We start from the raw sequence: 22180 nt of genomic DNA on the forward strand, positions 1-22180 counted from the left end.
TGTCTGTCCTCTAACGAGCTGGGAAGCTAATTTGCAGCTCAGAGACAGAAAGAACATTTCAGTTTGCCTTCTGCCCAGAGAGGCACAGCTCCCTCTGGCACGCTTCACACTCTATCCTAGCCAGAAGCTGCTCACATAGGATGGCTGAGCTGGCAGAAGGTTTAACCTATGTGTCACTGCGCTATCTTCCCAGAGACACAAGTACCCAAATGATCTGTGTTACTATATACAGCAAGGTAAAAGCAGTTTCTCTATTGATAAGTACGGTGCAATTTAAGATACGCAATATGGAGTGTGCTAATGATGCTCGCCGGCCCCTTTTACCTTCTGCTCAAGGAGGGCCCGACGGAGGGATACCCTCTGTTCAAGATCACGCAGCTCCCGGTCATGCTGGGCTTCTGCCTGCATCTTGATTTTACTCTGATATGCATTCAGCAGCTCCAATTCTTGCTGCAGCTGCATCTTCAAAACCTGGCACTCGGCTTCCTGCGCTTCATCCAAACGCAGCTGGGAAAGAGAGACAATAGAGACGTTTCACTATGGGGTAACCACTCATGACACTCCGGGGGAGGACTGCGGGGAGGGAGAGAGAATGGGATGGGACTTTGTTTTCCTAGCACTACAATTGGTCTCTATTGTACTTCGTTTCACTGAACAGAGGACCTATAGTGACAAAGGCTGGTGACAGTGAGCCCACAGCACTGATGCCAGTGATGCTGATGAGCGGTGGTGCCTCAGGAACCACGATCCGTACTGCAGAGACCAGACTGCTGGAGGTGCTAACATCCACAGCTCTCCTCTTGCTAGAGGCAAAGAGAAGAGCTCTTGCTCTGTTCAACTGGATTAATCGATTACCTGTAGGCATGAGACTTAAGCCCATATGCCCTGCCAATGCAGGACTTCAGGCGAAAGAATAAAATGCCATAAACCTAAAAGCAATATGATACTGAACTTTTAACCTTCCCATACATAAATTAAGCCACCTACCCTGCCTCACAGTGTCAAGTTTGTATGCAGTGATATAAGCAGCACACAATGTGCAAAGAAAACCGCACATTCAGCTGTAGCAAGGACTCAAAGCATTGCTCATGTGGTCATTCCCTAAAAAAGGAATCTCTCAAAGAAGGAATCACAGAATTTCACAATGCTTTTAACATTATTTCAGATTTACAGTCAAAACTCTGGACTCCTCCATGACTCAATGAGCATCCTCCACCAGTGGGACATGCTTTGGTTGGCATCTTTGACAAATCAAAACCTAAATGACTTAAGACAGCAAGGTGCATGTTATTTAACGATGCTTTAACAGGGACGTTTATGCTGTCAAACTTCATGCAAAAGCAGTCCTCTGGCCACACAGATGCATCTTGCTTTGCATCTCTGTGACAGCAGCTTCAACTTCCGACTTGTCTGAAGTGGGCGATACCCCTTTCCTCTGCGTTTGAAGGCTGCTTTTTAAGTACAGAGGAATGACTGTGCTGGGTACGGCACATGTAGCAGGGAAGCAGAGAGCCTGCTGTCAGGATACAGACTGGTTAAAATGCAAACATCCCTATTTGGCTGAGGAACCCTGGGTCCCTCGGAGGCGACTCACAGCTTGTGTAGAGAGCATTTCATTAATGCTGTGATCATACTGCTCAGCCAGGATAGCCAGCTTCCGGGTCTGCTCCTCCTTGAGCCGTTTGAGGACAGCTTTATGTTCACTCTTTGGCGTGGTCTCCAGCAGATGGTTTCGCAGTGCTTTGTACTGTCTGGTTTGGATCTTGCATGTATCCTGAAACTGCTTCTTTATCTGTAGTTCTTTAGACTGGAAAGATGGAGGGGACACAAACAAAGAAAAAAAAAAATAGCACGTTTCAAATGGGAGAAATATCCATTCAGATGGATATTTAGGATTACATTAAGGATATGAGTTCAAAAATCCACAAATGTATATTAACATCTACAGTGCAAGGAGGGAAGCAAAATACACAAGAGGCAATGACTATCGCTGCAGCTGCTTTGACACTGCTACTGTGCGGAACAATTACAATACAGACACTTCTGTAACAAAGCTCCAGCCTAAATACAGCTGTCTCTGCACAAAGAGCCTCGCATTTGCCACTGGACTGGATCCAGTCCTGGGTGCTGCTTTTCAAGAAAAGTTCTTGAGGGACAGGACTAATATTTATTAGCACCAAAAGCCATACTTGCACATGACTGTGCTTGTATGGCACATAGATACAAACAGCACTGAACGTTATGAAAAGAAGCAGATTTGGTGCATGGGAAGGGACAGGGAAAAAGAGCAACACTTTTTCCATTGAGGGTTTGATGAAGAGAAGATGTATCCTAACCGTTGATGTTGCAAGCCTGGTTTTCATAAAGATACTTAGAAAATGGCTGGGAAAGAACAGATGCTGGAAGATGTACACAAAGACAACATCAGCATTGTGCTAATGTAGCAAGCAAAACTCCCCAGGCTTACTGGAGCTGGCGTGATCCCTTTACACTCTGCTAGCATCTCCATACTGTTTAGAGACAGGACTTAGTGACTGCACACAAGGCTGAGAGGATCCATCCTGGGAAAAGGCATCTGGAGCTGACTTTGCTGTATGACCTTTGAGGAAATGAATTTTTTCTTTCTTCAATTGGCCTTACCTGCCTCCAGAGCAGCCTGCAAGGGTTAACGTCAGCTGAGTGGTTTAAGACCCTGAAAAGAAGGGTGTTGTGGAGTTCCCTGTGTCTTTCCACAGAAGGGCTGAAATAATTCTAACTAAGCAACCCCAGAAGTGATGTGTGATGGGGGTTAACTGGCAGACAGAGAATCAAGTTCACCATGTGAAGAAAAACACCCCATCAAACAGACCCCCCCCCAAAGCTCCACCACTGCCAGCCACAACGGTTGAATCCTGACACACTGGGGGCAGATACATGTATGTGCATGTCTCCCACCAGCTCCTCTCCTGCCTGCTCTGGTGCTAACTCAGGGCTCAGCAGGGTGGGTGACGAATGCAGCACATGGAGCTCCCTAGAAAGATGCAGTGGCACCAGACAATACACCCAGGCTAACTTAGATATCAGCATTATCTGCTGCATAAACCAACAATGCCACTCAACTGATCTGATGCAGAAAACAGGACAAAGATTAGGGTTTAATTAAAACCAAAATATGTATCATGGAGAGCAATGCAGTGCTTTTAGCCTTTGTAAATTCACGGGAAGTCATTTCCCTCCAGGAAACATCTAAGGTTGTTTCTCCCTGCCCGTGTCACCAGGTTACACATTCCCACCAGGGCCACGGGCAGCAAAACACTTGCAATCTATTTTGTCCTCACTTTCTGTGAAGTCTCGCTTGGACACCAGACTCTGTTTACAGGCTTCCAACCCAAAGGCTTTAACAACAGGAAACAGAAGGGAGGGGTAAGATTTCCAGTCAGACTTCTGACAAGATCATTTTGCCCTGGTATTGTGAAATACCAGCAAGAGGGTTTGAGCCTCACAATTAACACACTCAAAATAATGGCAGAGCAGTTGTCACTGAAGGGTGAATTCTAGTTAGTGTCCTTCTGGTGTGACACTGACCGTTACAAGTCTGCCTGCAGGACAAAGGACCTCCCTAACCAACAAAGAGGAAGCCTGAAACACATGCCCTCGAGGGAAAACTTTGCTGAGGAGAGAAACGGAACAAACAGTCAAATTATCTACTTGAACAGGAATACTTGCCTGCATTAGCCAGAAGCAAGACAAGAGTTAATACCAGGACCAGTCTCGATAAATAGGGGATTGTACTACAAACCCAACGGTCGTCCAGCAGGCTGCATTATTAGCGCTGCGTGTACGCAAAGGTGCTGGATTGACAGCTCAAGCCCGAAATCCTTCACTAATCACAGAACAGCCATGCAAAGCAAAGCACAAGCTTTCCATGCTCCCTGCAAAATGCCCCAGCCCTGTCCTCACTGCAAACGGGAAGGAGTTGAAGAGTCTGCAGAGGTTAGAGGGCAACCAAGCCTCTGCCACCAAAGAGACCGTGTTCCTGCTGCCCCAACTGCCAGTGAGAGGAGGAGGAGGGATGTGCTGCCCACTGGTGTTTGCACCGCATCACCTTAGGGAGGCAGAACTCATTCATGCTAATCTCGGAAGGATCAACCTAGTACAGCTGTTTCAGTTTTATTCAGCTCAGAGCACAGCACAGCTTCCCTGTGAAGTCATCAGCTATTTATACACTATATCCTTGGAGATTCTCGACAGCGATCAGACGGTTCCTTGTTCTCACAAGTGAGGTGTTCACTATTAAATATTATTCTACTATTGACAAATCAGGTATTTATTTTTGTTATGAAGTTCTGTTTTCAAGTTGGTTATTTGCTCTGCAAGAAGATAACTTGCAGGTGGTGAAACCCAAGGCAAATGGGAAACATCATGAAGAGGAGAGACCTGGAACAACAAAGAAACCCCATGCTCAGAATGCCATACACTCATTTTGTTACTGGCAGAGCTGAACACTGGGTGGAGAGAGAAGTCTGCCTCCTCCAAGGAAACGCACTAAGAGCCTTGTGAAAGGCCTTACGCTCCCTCCTCAGACACTTCAGAATAAACCACTGGACTTCTTTGGATGAAGCGAGGGCTTACAATGAAAACACCAAGAGCCTCAATTACAGAGGCCCCACAGTTCTGGTCAGCCACCGCAGTGACAAGGGCAGCATGAGAAACCCATTAGAACACAACACAGCAAAGGTCAGCGCCGGGAGTTTCCTGAGGACACTGCAGCTGGCTGGTACCTCTCTTCCCCTCATGCATGCTAGCAAACCAGTCTTAATATAAAACCAATAATGAGGTGCGCTAGCCAAGGCCCATAGCTCAGTTCATTGTGGTACATACAGCAACACTGCTTTATTACAGAAATGAAGGTTTTCTTCTTGTTTATGGGGAGAAGAGGATCAGAAAATGGTGTAGGAGCCGAAAAAGGGCACTGGAAAGATTAAATACACTTTACCACAAGAAGGAAGGCACAACGCTGAGGAGAACAGCTTCTCAAACAGAGGGAGCAGTGCTGCCATGGCCTGTGTGCAATGCACTGCTGCCCTGATCACAGTCCACACACACGGTGCTTGCGGGGCTGTGGTTACACAACTTGACCAATAATGATACTTTTAAAAGGTGATCTTCATTACAAAATGAGACACCTCTAAAAATTAATGAGCTTCTAAATACTTTGGGCCTGCATACACCGCAAAGGAGAACTGAGCTGTAACGTGCCACCTTTCCAGCACCACCAGCAGCTCATGCAAAGCCCCAACATCACTTCGTACCTTCAGGCTCTTGGGCTGCTGCCGGACCTCCATGACGTGCTTACGCCTCAGCTCCCGCTCCCGGCGCTTGTTGTATTCCAGCTGGTTGGTGAGCTCAGTCTGGTGCTGGAGCCGGATCAGCTCACAGCGCATCTTCTGGATGGTACTGAGATGGCGGAACTCCAGCTCCTGCATGGACTCGTGCTGACGCAGCAGCATGGCATGCTCCAGGTCCTTCTGTGTCTGCCTTTTGTTTAACTCCTAACAGGAGGACACAGGAAATTATTAGATTCTTTGTACTTACTTGGATTTCCATTCACAACGTGACATTTCACTTTGTTCACAAGGGCATCTCTCAGGCATCTGAGGACAGAGCATAGAGCTTCTATGTCTTATCAGAAGCAGACAGCACCACCACCGGTAATTTTTCCTTCCTCATTTCACTTTTCTTCTTCCTGTTCTAGATTCTTAACAGGATTTGCAGTAAGCATTTTCTGGAAAGGTCTGTAATTATTGTGCCTGTTGACTTATTGGATCTAACACTTCTCTCACACTAGGGCACTAATCTGAACATTTGATTCCTCACAGATCTCCTAAACACAACAGAGACTGTCAGGTGGCATTGCAAGACGTATTGAACCATTCCTTTACCAAACCACTTCAGATGTGGTAATTAACACTGTACCAAGGTTAGAGTTGAGTTGTTGGTGCAGGTGGCATCTCTGCTTGTTTTCTTACCTCTCGGACCAAGTCCTGTTCAAGATTATGGCGGCCAAGGAGCATCCGTCTCTTGAAGCGTCGACACTCCAGCTCCAAGTACTGTCTCTGACGCCTCAGCAAGTTGGCTTCTTCCTCTGCCTGGAAATGCTGGATGTTCTCCTTCTGCTTGGAGAGCCACTCCTGCTTCTCCTTCTTTGGAGTGCTCTGGTTTTCATTCAGCTCCTGATAACAGCAAGGTAATGAATTGTGGAACAGTCACAGTAAGCTCCTTCACCCTGAACAACTGGATGGACCTGCCTAATAAACTACATTTCAGATACAGCCGTTGCACCTTGTCTTCTCCTGGCTGGTACCACCCAGCCGCTGCAAAATGCATCACATCACACATCTAAGGGAACACCAGGAGACAATTCACAGTGGAGCAAACTTAACTGCAACTTTTTTTCACACTGCCCATTTTAACCCATCAAATTGATGGTTCATGTCCAGAGTTTCCAGACATCTGTACTACTTCAAAACATAAAAATGATGGTTTGCCACTGAAAAAGCCACTTGGAGCTCCTGCCATTCTGCCTGAGAAGGGTTTTAATATGGTCCCAAAGGACTGGGAGAAGGGAAACATCACCCCATCTCATTTACAAACATTCATTCAATACTCCAGCCACACGAAGCACATCAGGAAATTTGTGTCTTGCCTGATCAGAACACGAACATTTTATAAGGAACTCATCACGGCAGGGCCACTCACTGAGATGTCAGAACTTACAAAACCAATATAAAGAAGTTCACAAGCGAAACTTAAAGCCGCAGTTTCCACATTTGTATTAAAATCATTAGATAGCTTGAAGCACCTTTGGCAAAAGACTCTGCTTGCTCGAATCGCATGCCAGAGGTGTCCATACAGTGGACTTGTGATGCTTTTCAACCCAAGTACGAGACAGAATGCCTCAGTATTTCATCAGTGTTTCTGGGCACTCTGTGACCTACTGCCCATTCAGCCCACGCTACTGTAGTTTTTCTTAGACCTTTCTTGGCTCTGCTGCTCTTTAGCCTTTTTTTCTCTCCTGGGAAACGTCTATGTTTGGGAATATTCCCCTTTGGAGCAAGCTCCAAAGTCATGTCACACCAGTTGCTGGTTGAGCACTAAATGGTTCTTTCAAAAAAATTATTTATAGTTCTTACGGTTTCAGCCACTCCACAAAAAGAACCAGGAAGTCTGAGCCTACAGTTTCACTGCATTTCACAAAGGTCATGATTTTTACTACAATAAAGTGATTATTAAACTATTACCCAGCTTTCTCTATTGAAATTAAAGTGCTTTAGAGATATTTTCCTGAAATAAAATCTGCAGGTCATCTTTACCGCTCTGTTTTCTTGCTGCTACAGAAATACAGTGGAAGTGCTAAGAAACTCCCCTAACTGCTGCAGTGTATGGTCAGCATCCACAGCAACAAGGGATGAGAAAAAACTTCATGCCCTTCCTTAAACTACCTGTTTTATTCCTTAGGACTGCCAAATTTGCACGTTCCTGGCTAAAAAGTAATATTAAACAATAAAGAAGTTTGTATGTTCACACGATTTGGCTGCCAAGAAACCTTCTTACTCTAAGGTCAAAGGTAGAAACTAATACAGTACGTACAGGACTGCTCAGGAAATGCGGAGCCTGCTGCAATCCAGCACAGCGATGCTCTGATTTCTGCACGTTCCCCGCTCTCACACTGTACCGTACGCTGCACTATTGGTTCATGGTTCTCATTACAGAAGGGTTACCTCTTTCAGCTGCTCTTTACGGAGTTTATATTCTCTCTTCTGGGACTCCAGGAAACTGTTCAGTTCTTTTTTCTGTTGGGCCTGAATATGCTGTTGAAACTTCTTTTCTTCGTTTGCCATCACTTTAGCCTACAGCAAACCCCGCAGCAAATCAGTTTGAGTCCCAATCGATTACAGCTCGCGTTCCATTTCAGCCCCAAGACCAAGAACTCGCGGTACAGCCACCACCATACTCACCATGCCTCTGAGAAAGCACAAGTCCCAGGAGCTCGCCCTCACCCTCCTCTCTTCTCCACCCCCCACCCCACCAGTGCACCCAGCAGGACTTCTTGTTCGGTGCCGCATTTCCTCAGCCCTACTGTTCAGCTGCTCTCACCCAATGAAGTCAACACCTCATGACAAACTATATCTTAGCCCTCCACTGAGAGATCCAAGATGAACAAAGAATCAATAATCATCGCTGTACGCAGCACCGCTTCGTTATCAATTATTTACAAGCATAAAACCCCCCATATCCACAAGCAACCAGAGGGTGAACATTTAACATAGCTGGCACACTTCTCTGCAGGCTAACCTGCCTCCGTAACACTCGATGGCAGTTACTGACAGCACGTGCGCGGCAAAAGAAAGGAAAACCCTCACAGTATTTCTTCTGGGGTCAGCACACTAACATTTAGTACAACGCACTGTGATGAAGGACATACCTTTCCTCTAGTTACATAAACCCCTTAGTGTAAGGAGGTGATGTATTAGCCTTTTTCTAATTAGCAATTTGCTTGGCTCCTGAAAACAGACATGTAAGAGACTACAATGTCATCTCTTCATTAGTGACGGGAGGTGGACAATTCAATGTAATTAACAAATACGGACCGGTCTGCTAAACCGTGATTTCCTACCTCTTTTTCCATGGCTGCTTGGTGCTTTTTAATTAGCTTTTCCATTTCTGCAGCAAAGTTGTTACGCTGTGTTTCAAGATCTTTGTCCAACCTGAGGCGATGCTCGTCCATCTCTGCCTTCAGTTTGTTCTCTAATGCCATCAGTTGCTTCTGGTGTTGCCGTCTCATACGTTTATAGCCAGACATCTGCTCTCGGAGCTCAGAGTCTTGTTCATGTTCCTGCATTTGCCTTGTCACCTAGGAAGAGAACCACATCAGGCCAAAGCAAGTTAATGCTGCTTAATCTGCTTTTCAGCAGTCTTCAAAACCAAAAAGAAAACTATTCAGTAAGGAAAGATGATTTTGTTGTAAAGAAAAGCGTGCTTCCTAATGGCAGCAGAGCAGATTAAAAACATGAATTCTGCTGGAGAAGATAAGCTCACGTGAGCTCCAGCAGAAAAAATGTACAATTGTTATAAACCTGTAACTAAATAACGTCTTTTTAGCCCACTGCAGTGAGTGTGCACATGAACATGCACACAAATACATATAGTATGTCTATGAAAATAAAAGCCAGCTTATTATAAACGCTTTCCTGCATTCTACTAGGCATATTGGTTTTGAAACTATCCAATATAACACAAATTACATTTGCCCAGGTGTTGCATTTAAGCTTTTATTAGCTGACATTAAACTACTGCAGTGACAATATCTCAGTCAAGGAGGACAGCTCGTATCCTGATGAAATCCTAACAGCTCGAAGCAGTTTCATAGTGCCGTGTTTAGAGACACCCTTTCTCTACAGCTTCATCCGAATAAAACCTTAACGTACCAGCGATGCTGTGCGTATAGTAGCAAAGTGCTCTCGGTTGCGATAATGAGACTTGTGGCGAGATACTTGGGGAGGAGACTGGGGTTCCGATGCCCTCGTTCGAGGATCTGATTCCTCTCTGTAGTTTTCTTCCTCCTTATCAGTGAGCATTAATGTAGGAGAATAAAGAGAATGTGAGTTACTAAGGATTTATATTTTGGTCTGGTTCAAAAGACATTTAAAAGGAAGAAAAGAACATTTTACATTCATCAACCATGGCAGATCCTCCTGCCAATAAGCTGAATGAAGGAATAAATTGCAACAAGAGCTCTGATCTAGGATCCTTGCTTTTGGAAATTTCATTGTGCATCTTTATTACTAGGAGGAAAATCACTAATTAAAGGTGAAGATGAGAAAAATAAATAGAAAACTGAGTTAAACACTTCGCTTCCAACAAAACATAAAAGCTACGAAAGAGATGATATCGAGTCTGAAAGACAAACCCAACATCTCATAACCCTGAAAGACAGAGGCAGATTTTCATTATACCCACCACAGAAATACCTCAAAGCCAGTGTTTAAATTTGTTGTGGTGTATTCCACATTCTTATTTTGAGTTTGTCATTCATCACAGAGCGATTAGCAGTTAGATACGATACACTAATTAACTCCCCAAGGAAATACCTGCGTCTGTTGCATATCTGGGCAAAGAACAAAACATTCTAACCACACCTATCATCAGCCCAGGAAATGCTACTGGTTTGAGAAGATGTGTGATAACCTCTCTGCAGCAGGAGCAGCACAGTTCAGAGGGATGCTCCCCAGTTCATCCTTCACTGAGCAGAGGTAAAACAGGGGAGGGGGTTTCACGTGGCCAGAGTGCTGCATTTCTTTTATCTGTGCGTCTTTATTCATCAACCAAATGTCAAGCCAAGTGCCGGGAAGCTGTGTGCTTTGGGAACAGTTTTCAGCCACTGCTGAGGATCTTGTATTTAAGAGTTCACTAACAAGGAGGTAAAATAGGGAACTCTCACATCCCTTTGCCTCATGAAGCTCTAAAATTAAGGGCATCCACTAACCAAATCTATTCACAACCTGCCACTCCAGCTCCTCATGGCAGAGCAAGCAGCTTCGGAAACAACCCAATGAGTAAAATAATTTTTAGTGAATCAACAGAAATAAACAAATTCTACAGCAACCTTCTCAAGTTCCCAGTGCATATCAGTATATTCGGGGCACAATATTAGAACTTGCACATAACGGCTTAAGACAGGAAACACACTTTTTGTCATAGTGCCAACCAAACCCTCTCCCATTTTGCACCTTCAGAGTTATCCAGTAAAAAATCCAACGCTTACCGGCTTTAAATGAATGACAGAGCTATTTGACATCACTGTGTGGTCCCCTTCCATCATATCCAGCTCGCTCTTATCATCCGAGGCATCTGGAAGACTGTTAACACTACTGCTTTGGCTACTGGCACTGATAGACATACTAGGAATGGACTGATTACTTCCGACACTATTCACTGTTCCTGTCCTGCCGACACCGTGATCTTGTTCCTAGGAAAAAGGAATTATTAAGAAAATCCAAATCTATCACAGCCATATCTATGGGACATCACCAAATTAAATGTTCATTCCATTCTTCTCTAAAGGCATCTACCTGCCACATCATGGCAGTTCCCACCCTCCAGGCATTGCCATGAAACATTTCTCTTGTGGGATGCTGAAGAGAAGAAAAATCAACCTTGTCAAGATTAACTGGCTGATGTCAGATTCTTTCCAGCAGCAAGCCCGTTAACAAGCTGAACTCTATCATATATCAGCACAGCATGTCACCAGAAACTGTTCTGACACCAGCATCATCTAAGTGCTCAGCTGGGACCCTGCACCTCGCACAGTTCCTTTCTGTACGTGATAGAACAGGAACTGGGTCTCTGCAATTCACAGTTTTAATTTCTGCATGGTGATTGTGGAATGCAACCTAAAAAAAGACACATTAATTCCCTGGACTATTAATTTTTTTCCCTTTTTTTTTTAATCAAGTACAAGTTTCTGTGTCTTAGACTCACAACAACATTCTCCAGGCAAAACTAGAACACTGCCGAGGGCCTCGGACACATGGTCAGGACAGGCTGACCGCAGTTTCTGAAGGAGTCCTCACGAGGCCTTAGAAACAGGCAAAGAAAGCTAGGATTTACAGAACGGGAAGCTAACTGTTCTGCATAAACACATGGCATAGCTTCTACTCTGTCCTTGTTTGAGCCTTGAGGTAGCTTTATTCCAAGCACAGAGAGGAAGACAGGGTTTGTGCCCAGGCATGTAAACAGCCTCCGCTGGTTTCAGCAATATCTAAGCGGTGGTTGTTTCAATGACAGCACCATTCTCTGGTTCAGTGATGAAAGCCAAAGTTTCTCTCACCTCCTCCTCCTCTTGTGTTTCAACTGCAGGGCCATTGTGCGCCTCCTGGAAGAGGAGCTTCTTCATTTTACGATACTGCAGGTTGTCCAGTTCTCTCACTGCATCCTTTGTTCTCTGAATCAAGTCTATTAACACTGTTTCGGGCCGCTCCCGAAGAACAAACATGTGCTGTAGAACACACAAATAGGTGAGTGACCTCTTATGCCTCCAGCGCACATGATTTGAGGATAAAACTATGAGCTTTGGTTGGGTTTGACAGCCCTCTTCCCCGTGCAGGAGGAGAACACCTTCACAGCTTACACTGGCACTATTTTTAGACTTCATGATCCAGAATGATTTCAGAATGATTGCTTTCTGATGGGAGGCACCCACAAAAAATAAGAGACGTAAAATAACCCAGAAACGGTATTTCACATAACATGAGAATAGGCTCAGTTTAAACCTAGACTTCTTTGGGTGTCAGGGCATTTAGAGAAGTTATCTACTCTTGGTTTAGAGGGAGAAGAGCAACAAATAACACAGAAATGCTAAAGGTGTTGGACCGGTTGGATATCTCTAACCAAATATTAATTAACTCATCGGCTAACTCTCACTCAAAAACCCTTTTCCTTGTTTAGAAAAGCTTAAGAATCAAATATTCAGTGTACAGCTCCGAGTCATAAAACAGGCTGTGCACCTTCTAGTCCAGTCCTAGCTATGTTATGCTCTTTTTTTTGGTGATATTCACTGGAGTTTACTGCAAAGGTGGCCACATTTTGCCAATAAGTTAGACAAATCCTGTCTATGTATGTCAGGAGCAGCTTTTGCAGTCTCCAGCTGAAATGTGCTGTGCAAGCATGAGTCATTATTAACACCACCACTAGTTTCATTTTGTTCCTTAGGAGAACTGCACTGCCATTTCCAACATGTCACATTCCCTACCTGTCCCTGCGAAGTGGCATGCAGCTGTTTCAGACTATAGATGTGGAAGGAATACATTCACAAACGTTTAATTTCCATCAATGTTCTCCTTAATTGCAGTGCACCGCTCAAAATAAAACCAATCTGCAGAATTCTGAAATGGCAGGACTATACACCCACACCAAAACCTTTCCTGGATAATTGCCTTTACTTTCTGAATGCAGAGTTTTTAAAGAAGCAGAAGTCCTCAGAACCATTTTAAGCAAAAAGGTGATGATAAATCCTCCATAAATAGCATCCATTTCCCAGTATTACAAAAATCCCTGTTTAGCGCAAACATGGCTGGGATAAAAATCCCCCAAAATAATGTCAGGAGTGCTCTGATGAGAACGATGAGTTAGTCAAATTCTGAATCCCACCTGATACCACAAAGGAAATCCAAAGTCACACGTAGAATAAAGTGGGTCTAACACCCAACTTAGATCAAGTTGTGTTCCCTCACACACGTGAGCACATCAGCTCTTTACAACAAACTACCACACTGGCTTTGTTTCCAGACTAGAGCGAGGAAAACCGAGTGTCTGCAGCATACAGGAGCATAAATGAAGAAAAGATAAAGCTAAAAACCAAAGCAAACCTGCAGATGGCTGAGGCTTATTCGTGCCAAAGAAAAGTACTGGGAAGAAAAACTGTTTTCCTCTGCTCCCTTTCCCCCAGGGATACTCTTAGAACAGCGGATTTCAGTTCTACGTGTAAAGCACGTAGGTGATGGGAGAGGATAAAAAGCCTTTAGGGGTGTATATATAGCAGAGAATAAAGAGGGAAGTAACGAAAGGTATTTGTTAACTAATGCATGGCAGCTCTGTCAGGATTAATTATCATCACCGGGAGGATAGGCTGAGCTTAAGAAACTGAAACTCTTGACAAGCGGATGGTCATCCAGTGTCACTTAATGGGGGGTCTTTTTATGATGAGAACAAGGCTGGCTTGGAGAGTGACTTGGGGAACAGCCTGAGACTCTGCAAAGGGGCGTATAGCCAGGACCACCAGCTCAGCGCACTCCGCAGCAGCAGGGGTAACAGGCAGAAAGCATCGTTAACCATAACCTAGTACGGCAGGTAAGACAGTAGAACATCACAGGGCACACCCCCTTTTAAATATCATGTCAAGAACAAAAAGGACGAGCAAGCCAACCTTCAGAAGCTCCTCCGATGTAGGCCTGTCTTGAGGAATTTTCTGGAGGCAGGAATCTACGAAGTTTCGAAAATAATCAGACCTGGGGCAAGGAAAGCAGAAAAACCCAAACATCTGAGTTAACTACTTCGTTTATTTTTCAAAGCTCATTAAAGAATCAAGACATTCACATTTGGGCCCTGCTAGCAGAGAGGGGAGAAACCACACAGACCTAGTGCTTTACACTGGTCCCTGACGGTCCTGGTCAGGCCACAGCCCACCACGAATAGCAGGCAGATCCCTTTAACCTCAGCTTCCAAACAAAATGCTTCATCTTAAGATTGCAAAAATAGGGGCCAATTCAAGAGAAAGGAAAGTCCTGCAAAAAAGCAGACACCCACGTTCTCAGTGCATCAACCCTGTCACGTTCTATATTGCACAAACCCTCCAGGGCCTCATTGGAGCCCCTGCCCGGTTCCACCTCTGTGAGCAGATGTTTCATCCGCAAACTGCACTAACACAAAATCCTGCAATGCCTTTGGCCCCTCGCACACAACCTCTGCGCTGTTGTGCAATCTGTCACAAGTGAGACAGACTTGTTTGGTAACTTCTCTCCTACTGTAAGTTAGAAATTCTGTATTTTGTCCCTTCTTTCTCTGAACGCAGTTTTTAGAAGGGCAGGATTATAACCTGAAAGCAGCAGCCATGTCAGTGTTATATCTTTCCTCCCACATCGCACCCCGCCTTCCAACACATAACAGGGGGTTCTCCTCCTGCATTTTTTCAGTAAATTAAATTATTGCATTTTTTGGTCAGAAAAATGCATAAAATGGGTTGCATGTTTTGTCAAGCAACAGGGAGTTAAATAGGCTAACCAGAACATCTCAGAAGTGAGCTATGAGCTACCTGATCCAGTGGGAGGTGTCCTGGTCCGTGGCAGGGGAGCTTAGAACTGGATGGGCTTTAAGGTCCCTTCCAACCCAAACCATTCTATGATTCTAGGATTTCTGGCTAGTCTAGGTGCTTCAAAAGTGTACTGACCCACGAATTAAGTGTTTTACAGGATCTCATGTTCTTGCAGCAGTGTGTCCTGTTTCTGCTACATTCTACAGTCTAAAATGCATATTCAGTGATTGGTCAATTTTTATTATACAATGTATAGCGAAGCAAATAAGAACCTTCCAGCTCGCATCCTCCCAACAGGAATCCAGCCATTTCAAGAACTCAGCATGACAAAGCACTCCATTTACAGCAATTCCCTACAACATTCCTCCCTCCGTAATACTCACCATTCATTAGACTGTAGTGTAGGGGATTCATTCTGCGCTATGTGATATAAGGCACTCATTGCGTTCATATTAAACAAAGGAGGCTTCCTTTCCGCTACACACAAAAGAAAATAGTTTTTATATAGGGAGAGAGTCTCATGTTTTTTTTCTCTTTTTCAGTTTACATCCCTTTAAAAAGAAAACCGCATCAGCAGAATCACTGTTGCCTGAACACAGAACCCCAAACCAGCCTTACCCTGCAATCAGACAGATATGTTGGCGTATGTCCTATACCATTGCAGAAGATGAAAGCACTTTGAAGATCAAATGCCTTGTCCTCCCAAGCTTTTCAATTACGTGGTTTATCATAGTTGAGTTCTCTGACTCATTTTAAGGTACTAAAATTGGAGCAAGTTAACAGTAAGGTCTATACTCTCTGTTTAGCCACTACGCATTCTGGGTTTCATACACCTCCCCCTGCTCTTTTTTCAGCTAAAAAGCTAAAAAATATTAAATTCTAGCAGGACAGCAGCAATGAAGAAAAAGCCAGTTGCAAGAACCATCAAATCACACTTAACTGACTAAGCACATGGGCAGGAAGTCAGTACCAGGCCAACTCTTTATACTATTTTGAGAGTTGCATTCTCCTTGACTTCTCTCTCCCTTTCAAGCTTGTGTTACTCTTATAGACTGACACAGCATGAAAGCTTAATGAGGAAGGAGATGATCTCACTGTAACAACAAAATTGAAGCTTCATCAGAATGTTTATGGGGTAAACCTATAAAGCTCAGCCTCACCATACACATTCCGGAGGAGCTGGGCAGGCCACGAGGACGTTCCTATGCTAGGGAAAACGCAACAGAAAACTTTCCTTCCCATAAAAAATAAACAAGGAAAAAATAGCACTGGTTTTCTTATTCTGCTTTTAATTTTGAGTCAAATAGAAGCAGTAAGCTGTGCATCAGAACCCATTGCTCACTGAGTGCTGTCTGAGGATGGACTAAGCCCTATAAATTTCTCAGGACAAGTAAATTGACAAGTTCAGCCGTAGCACTTTACCTTCTCTAATCTTTCAGATCACCAGTTGCTGCTATTGAAGACCAGACTAATTATCCATTAAACTATTTTAACTGACCTCAAACTCTTTCAACTGCTTGTTCTCCTTTTTTCCTGTTAACTCACCCAAATAAGATATAAATAGTCAAAACCCATAGAACCCGAGCTCTCAATGCAGGCTATTTCTAAGACTAAAGTAACCATCTGAGAAGACTACCAGAGGTCTCATTTTTCTGCCTTCTTCCCATGCTTATTCAAACTAAGACAAATGAGATAACAACACCACCCTAGCCTACGATGCTCTACCGCCCTGACCCAGTCTCACCTCCCACCACGCCAGAAGCCAGAGATGAAGCCTAATGCTTCATATTGCAAACAGGCAGCGTGCAGCGAGGCACCCGGGGGTGTGGTGGCCATGAGCTCACTGCATTCTTGGAGCACGGTGGCCAGCCAAGTCTCCTTACTCCACTCGGAGCAGGATTCTGTCATGACAGTCACACCCCTTCAATTTGCTTTATATTGGCAACCAAAAAAAAATCTCTGCTCTGAAGAAAGACTCTATTTCATGTCCTGGAAGAAAATGAAGTTGACAGTTTGGAATGCCAGACAGCATTTTTAGCTAAACTGTGCAGTTCACATGGATTAGCATGTTCCTGCGAGCTCTCGCTGCCCGGCCGGGCTGCTCCTCCACCGAGGTCGCTTTGGAGTGTGAGCAATGAGATCTGACAGGGATGGTAGGACAGCCTCAGGTGCAACGAGCAGCACTGAACCCCACCATCCCAGGAAAAACTTACAGCTAAGTGCTTCCAGAGAGCCGGATCCCGGCTAGAACGACAGTTGTGCTCTGCATGGTGTTGTGCTTCAGCAAGGGTACTTTTGTTTCAAGAAAACACCGTAGATTGAATTTAAACAGAACACCATATTAATACAGTCCTCCGAAACCAATGTTTCCTGCTCGAATGGCAATGCCATCATTCCCTTTGCTTTTGGGTTTGGTTTATAAGTTACCACTTCAAAACTGGACATGGCTTTTTCTTTTCTTAAAGAGATATTTCAGGCAAATCTATTCATGAGTGACACCAGACGCAACATAGCTTCATGCTGTCTGCTTTTCCCAAACATCATTTTTGCAGAACTTGTAATACATCATATATTTCCATGCAAAATCATCAATTTATACCATTAAATCTACTTTCACGCTGGCACTTCTAATAGTTCATTTTTAGAGCTGTTCTTAGCAGTCCAAACAGACTGGTTTTCAGTTCAGGAGTTAACTGCCTCTCCCACAAAACATGAACACCTCCAGTGACACAGCTTGGCTGGTTTTTTTTGTCTAGGTCGCTTTTATTTTGGGTAATAAAACCATCAGTTCAGTAGGCATCAAACTGGAGAGTTGGTCTTGAATTCTAGAGAGCTTATTCAGCACTTTTCTCTAAAATACAAGCCCCAGAGAAACCAGGACAAGGCAGGAAGCACAGATCTCAGGCATTGTATGTTCTAGCTATTAAATAACTCCATTTTATAATTTTTCAAAGAAAATAACTTACCTAACTCAATACAGGTAATTCCAAGAGACCAAACATCTACTTTGCCATCATACTGCCCTTCATCCATGGCTAAAATCACTTCTGGGGCCATCCTGAAATAAGAAATCAGTGCTCATGAAATTCTGGGCAGTGGAACACATCATCATTGGCATCAGTATTTCAATGAAATGGGCTGTCTCACTGATTTCAGCTGATTTCTCACTACAAATACAAGGATTCGCAATTTCTTGAAGTCAGAGCCTGATCATTATTTAATCTTTATTTTGCAAAGTACATTTTCTCAGCACCACAACCAGATTACCAGGCTAGCTCCGCTAAACCCAAGCGCATCAAACACCAACGAAGGATCCTTACCAATATGGCGTCCCCACAAATGAGTTGGCAGGAGATGCTATGGAAGCAGATCCAAAGTCAGCAAGTTTCACCTGTCCTGGCTCGGTCAGCAGGATGTTTCCCGCCTTGATATCTCTGGTTATAGAATACAAATGTCAGTATTATTCTTCTCCAAGAAAGAATACCTTCTATAGGACTGATGACAATACATGCCCGTGTTCACATGTTGAAGCTGCAGAATAACCCACATTTGCTCCAAATACAAACTCTTCAACCTTTAGCTTAACAGCTTCACATGCCTCTTGATCTTGGAGTCTAGTTTATCTTGGAAATCAACTTCAAATGGCACACCTGCATAAGCTCCATACACAGTTCAGCAAAACCTCCTGAACCAACTATGCCCTTATAAATGTTTTTCTCAAAGTCCCAATAATGTCATTATTCAATCCTTCATTCCACTAAAATGCAGCAGGTCCTTCAAACACTTAATGTGCGCTTCTAAACATGTGTGTTCATATAAAACTAATTTTTCAAGTCTCAGCACTCCCCTCCTCAGCGATCCTTGCCTCACAGTGGCCACGAGCTGTTTAGGTCAAGTCAGCCTGCCTTGCTATTGCTGCTCCAGGGAACAATCTGCACTGTATCAAGTACTGAAAAGTGTAGCAGGTTCAAAGCAATTCTGCAGGAATTATGAACACCAATTGTAAGAGACGGTGCTTAAAGAGCCACAGAGCTTGCTGGTAGGTGACTGATACAAATCACCAGTTTGGGAGCACATGGATGCTGCAGAAAGGAAATCTCTGCTTACAAATATTGAATTTAGGATGCAGGGGATACAATCAACAAGGTAAATTACCTGTGTGTGAGACAGCAGAAGCACAACCACTTACCTATGGATCATATTGTGAGAATGCAAGTATGCTAATCCCTGGAGAGCACCATGGGTAATTGCTGCTATTTCCACTTCTTGCAACGGCTTTTTATGAACTTAAGGAAAGAATTTACGTGAAATTCAATATTAAACAAAGCAATGCAGTTTGCAGCATGCATGTGAGTACTGTTAACAGCGTAAACAAAGAGAAAATACTAAGGCTTCATTTTTGCTAGGTTCAGTATGAGAAGTAAATGCATAAATATTTCGCAGCGTAGCGTACGTTCTCTAATCAGATGTAATCTTTAACTGTAAACCGGCAGTTATTCACTACCAATAAGAGGACTTTGCTACCGTAAACTATATTCCTGCTAATTCTGTGATCATTATTTGAGACCCAATACTCAAGTTTCCATTAATGAAGCTAAATCCCAAGCCCTAGATCTAACTTTATGAGGATTCACACATGAATAAATCAACTGTAGCAATACAGGTGCCTCTCTGGCAGCTCAGCCTTTTGTCCTGACACGCTTCTTGCAAGGAAAGAAGATGAACAGCTTACTAGCCACACATATATCTTCAAAGAAAGTTCACTTCAAGAAGCCTGACAGAAAAACGACCATTTAACAAAAGATCTCATCAAGCAAACCCATAACACCACTGCAGTGCTATTCTGGTCAACAGGCCTGCAGTTGTTAGTGAGCGTTAGTATCAAGAGCGAGGGGTTGCAGAAATAAATCTTGAACTGTCATGACAGGAGAACCTAAAACCCAGAAGAAAATAAATAGCTGACTGACACCTCTAAAACATGGACTAAGATAAAGCAGGCACCTAGGAAAGCCGATATTCTACAGCGAAACCATTACAGCCATGTGATAATGTGACAAACTAACTGTTCATGCACACTCTGCCCCCAAACTGCTATGGGCTCCAGGACAATTCTGTGATGCTGCAGCCTCCTACATCAGCACTCCACTCCTGACTGTCAAGCAAAGAAACGTGTGTGACATACCTTCTAGTAAGTCTGACGCTGATCCTAAACAATATTCCATAACAAGCTGTATGGGAAGAAATCAAAACGGTTGTTAGAACAGCTCCGATAGTAAATGCACATAAACCCCTGCTGTGTGCAGCACAGACTGCGCTACAAAACGCGGACTGCTCGTAACACAGGCCCCATCCTAGCACTGCCACACCGACCCCTCCCACAAGGACAGCTCTAACCAGAACCAGCACAGCCTTCCTGTGCGAGATGCCAAGCAACAAAACTTATAAGGAAAGCAAAAGCATATTCCAAACAGTTATGGACTGTGTTACATGTCATATTTTGTACGCATGTCCTTACCAGGAATGTTAAACTGCATTTAACAGGCTTATCAGAGCATTAACGGGCTATTTAGGGATTTGCTTAAGATTTTGTCCCAGTCTGATTTCAAAAAAAGAAACTCAAACTCTGTCCTACAGATTTATCGAAGCTCATACCTGTGCAGTTCTTACAATTTAAACTATTAGTTCAACAATCTGATGTCTTTAGTATATCTTACTACATAAACTTTGTCAAGGAGAGGTGAACATCATGCCTTTCGCCTGACAAAACGCTTCCTCTGCACAGCCAGTCACACCTATTCCTACACATTTTTATACACACAGATTCAAATAAACAGAATTTAATTGGGGGTGGGTGAGGTCTTTCTGTTTGTTTAAATCAAATGTATGAAACTTAATTAAGAGATGACAGTCAAGAGATAAAACCAGTGAGTTGGTTTTGTCATCTGAACACACACAAATACCAAAAATAAACAATTCGCAACGGAAGAGTTTAGGTAATTAACAGAAATACTAATGACTCAAAATATGCTTTTACTACAATTATCAGTAGGAACTCTAACCTACTCCATTAAAGTACAACTGAACACTCACTTCTGGAATATATTCAGCCAATCTGTAAAGTACCAAACCATTGTGGCATAACGAATTTCATTGTTAAGTGACCTGCAAGCATCTAATGAAGTTGCTTACGAGGCAGCAAAAGTGAAATTCTCACCTTTCCTTACTGCTAGAAAAGGGATGGATAGATTTGTTGGACTCCCCCCATTATTATTTCAAATAGTCATAATGTCAAAATTTCAAGTACTACAACAGCAGCACAATCAACTTACTCTGCAAGGGAAAAAAAAAAAGTCTTATTTCCCAAAACTACATTCAGCTTTGCTGAGCATCTGGAAGGTCCTTGGCTATTCTCGTCTGTCTGTGCAATGCAAGTGTTCTTAAAGCACTTTTTACTAGAGCAGGAGAGGCGCAGAGCGTGGCAGATGCTTACCCATGCTGTATGCTCCCGCAAATAGCAGCCTTTGTATTCTATACTGTTGGGGTGTTTTATTCTTTGGAGGAACTTGACTTCCTTAATAATATCCTGCCATTTCTGTAGAAAATAAAAGGAACAGAAAGACTTTATAAAACTGTACCTTGTTGTTGTTATTGCCGAGTTTGTATGTCATTTAATGATTTTACAAGGCAAAACCATCTTAAGGTTCCAAATCAAATTAAATGTACATCAACACCACAATGTTTACAGCTCAACTCCTCAGCAGATCTACAAAACCAAAAGTTGATTGATTAGGCTGAATTGGAAGGGTCTAAGGATCCCTCATCAATTAATAGTTTATATTTATAACTTAACATCGAAAACTGCATGAGACATCTCTACTGGGAAGAGCAAGGGGATTATTAGTCAGAAGTATTCATGGGTTTCCTGCATAAAAAGAAGCTTCAAGATCACATTAAGAGCATAATACTACATATTTCAAAGGTTCTTAACGTATATTTAGAAAAGAACATGTCCTTATTTTAGAAAATAATTGTTCCCACCAATGATAAAATCTTAGTATGAACTCAAAGTAAATGTAAGCGATACCAGAGCTCCCTCAATCAATCCCTTTACGCAGACTAGATCATAACTCCGGCAAACTTCTGAACACAACAAATAAATACAGAAGTAAAATAGAAAGTTTTTTAGTCCTGATCTTATTACTTTCTCCAAAACAAAGAAACATATGCACTGAAGACAAACAAAAGCTATTTCTGAAGCACACACAGTTTGTTTCATTCATGTGAATAGAGTATTTATAGCTCACAGTAATTAAAACAGTAGGACAAGTAGTA

At 43.3% G+C, this 22180-nt stretch overlaps 1 protein-coding gene across 1 annotated transcript in view; it reads right to left on the reverse strand.

Annotated features, from left to right (window-relative positions):
* Positions 1 to 22180, reverse strand: part of TAOK1 (TAO kinase 1) — a 70022-nt gene that overhangs the window by 12848 nt on the left and 34994 nt on the right. Inside the window, exons 4-19 of the mRNA XM_069874327.1 lie at positions 21339 to 21440; positions 20031 to 20076; positions 19038 to 19134; positions 18169 to 18282; positions 17815 to 17906; positions 15232 to 15325; positions 13964 to 14045; positions 11870 to 12037; positions 10805 to 11008; positions 9468 to 9602; positions 8657 to 8893; positions 7761 to 7889; positions 6009 to 6212; positions 5292 to 5531; positions 1595 to 1807; positions 325 to 507 (exon numbers count right to left, since the gene is read on the reverse strand). Coding sequence (XP_069730428.1) covers positions 325 to 507; positions 1595 to 1807; positions 5292 to 5531; positions 6009 to 6212; positions 7761 to 7889; positions 8657 to 8893; positions 9468 to 9602; positions 10805 to 11008; positions 11870 to 12037; positions 13964 to 14045; positions 15232 to 15325; positions 17815 to 17906; positions 18169 to 18282; positions 19038 to 19134; positions 20031 to 20076; positions 21339 to 21440 — 2340 coding nt within the window. The remainder of the gene's footprint in view (positions 1 to 324; positions 508 to 1594; positions 1808 to 5291; positions 5532 to 6008; positions 6213 to 7760; positions 7890 to 8656; positions 8894 to 9467; positions 9603 to 10804; positions 11009 to 11869; positions 12038 to 13963; positions 14046 to 15231; positions 15326 to 17814; positions 17907 to 18168; positions 18283 to 19037; positions 19135 to 20030; positions 20077 to 21338; positions 21441 to 22180) is intronic.

The sequence above is a fragment of the Phaenicophaeus curvirostris genome, chromosome 21 (genome assembly GCF_032191515.1).
Source record: "Phaenicophaeus curvirostris isolate KB17595 chromosome 21, BPBGC_Pcur_1.0, whole genome shotgun sequence".
NCBI lineage: Eukaryota > Metazoa > Chordata > Aves > Cuculiformes > Cuculidae > Phaenicophaeus > Phaenicophaeus curvirostris.